At 30.5% G+C, this 1,165-nt stretch overlaps 1 protein-coding gene across 1 annotated transcript; it reads right to left on the reverse strand.

The window, feature by feature from the left end:
- Positions 1–88: 88 nt before the first annotated feature.
- On the reverse strand, positions 89–952 carry DI09_353p10 (uncharacterized protein; the record flags this gene model as incomplete). The annotated part of the gene is made up of 3 exons (XM_013382428.1): positions 89–448; positions 479–552; positions 613–952. The coding sequence occupies 3 exons, from the start codon at positions 950–952 to the stop codon at positions 89–91; spliced, it is 774 nt and encodes a 257-aa protein (XP_013237882.1).
- Between the last annotated feature and the right edge of the window lie 213 nt (positions 953–1,165).

Raw genomic sequence — 1,165 nt, forward strand, 5'->3', positions numbered from 1 at the left:
ACAACGACCAGCATAGGCTTAAATTACTGACCCAAAATTGGGAGGATCTTCGTATCAAATAATGGTATTAAATGGGTATAATTTATTGTTAGATAGGAGCATTCTGCTGCTTTAATACTTCTGATGGTTTATCACTGGCTTCACTTAATTTTCGCTTTTTTTTCTCTGGCTGAAGTGATAAATATTCTGGAGATATTTCAAGGATTATCTTTTCTAGAGTTTCTAGAGCTTCTTTACGCCCTTTGTCTATATCTTTGGTTAGAGAATCGGAGCCAGTTATAAAAGGCACAAGAATAGAAGAATCAGATTTTCTTAATTCTTCCCGAATCTCAAAAAACTCTGTAGACATTTTTTTAATTTTATTTTCACCATCTCCAGCATCTTGATCTTTCAGATGGTTTAGAAATCCATTAGAAATGAAAGTATATTCTATAGGTTCAATTTTTCGCTTGTTTAGAGCATCTAGAGTTTTTTTTACCTTTTCATATTTTTCGTTGTTTTTCTCCTCTAGATTTTCTAGAATTTTCAAAATTTCTGGAACATTTGGATTCTCTTTAATTTTTTCAAGTATATTTTCAAACTCTTTTTTTAGCTCTTTTCTAGTGCTTTCACTTTTTTTAGAGAGGTCAATTGTTTTCTTTTGCATCATCTCTAAAAGATCGAAAATTTGTTTAATCTTTTGACACAGGGGTTTTTTGAGGCCGTTTTCAAACACCTTTAAACCCAAACATAATATTTGTAATTGTGCATTTAGATATTCTTTCTTTATATTAAAAAATTCAAGTTGTTCCGATCCTAGCTTTTTTATATTATCTGGAGTTGGCATATAGTATATCGCTAGTTTAAAGTCTTCATTTTCTAAGCAGATTTTAACATTTTCAAATTGTTGAACAATTAGATCTTTCAGGCTTCTAGAATTTAGGCTCTCTAGTTCTTGTATTATATCATTCATATATAGTCTAAATTGATGAAATCTTTTAAATAATAAGGGATTTTGGAATATTTTCCTTTTTTTTTGAAATTGTAATGAGGGAAGAACGAAAATGGAAACGAGCGTTATGACGAATACAAGTTTTTGTAAGTTCATCGAGGCGAGAAGTTTGGTGAAAAAAAGCTGCTAGCATTTTATATGCTGTTTTGCACAAGAAATTTTGCATCCAATGGG

Source organism: Mitosporidium daphniae, assembly GCF_000760515.2.
Source record: "Mitosporidium daphniae strain UGP3 chromosome Unknown contig-353, whole genome shotgun sequence".
NCBI classification, from domain to species: domain Eukaryota; kingdom Fungi; phylum Microsporidia; genus Mitosporidium; species Mitosporidium daphniae.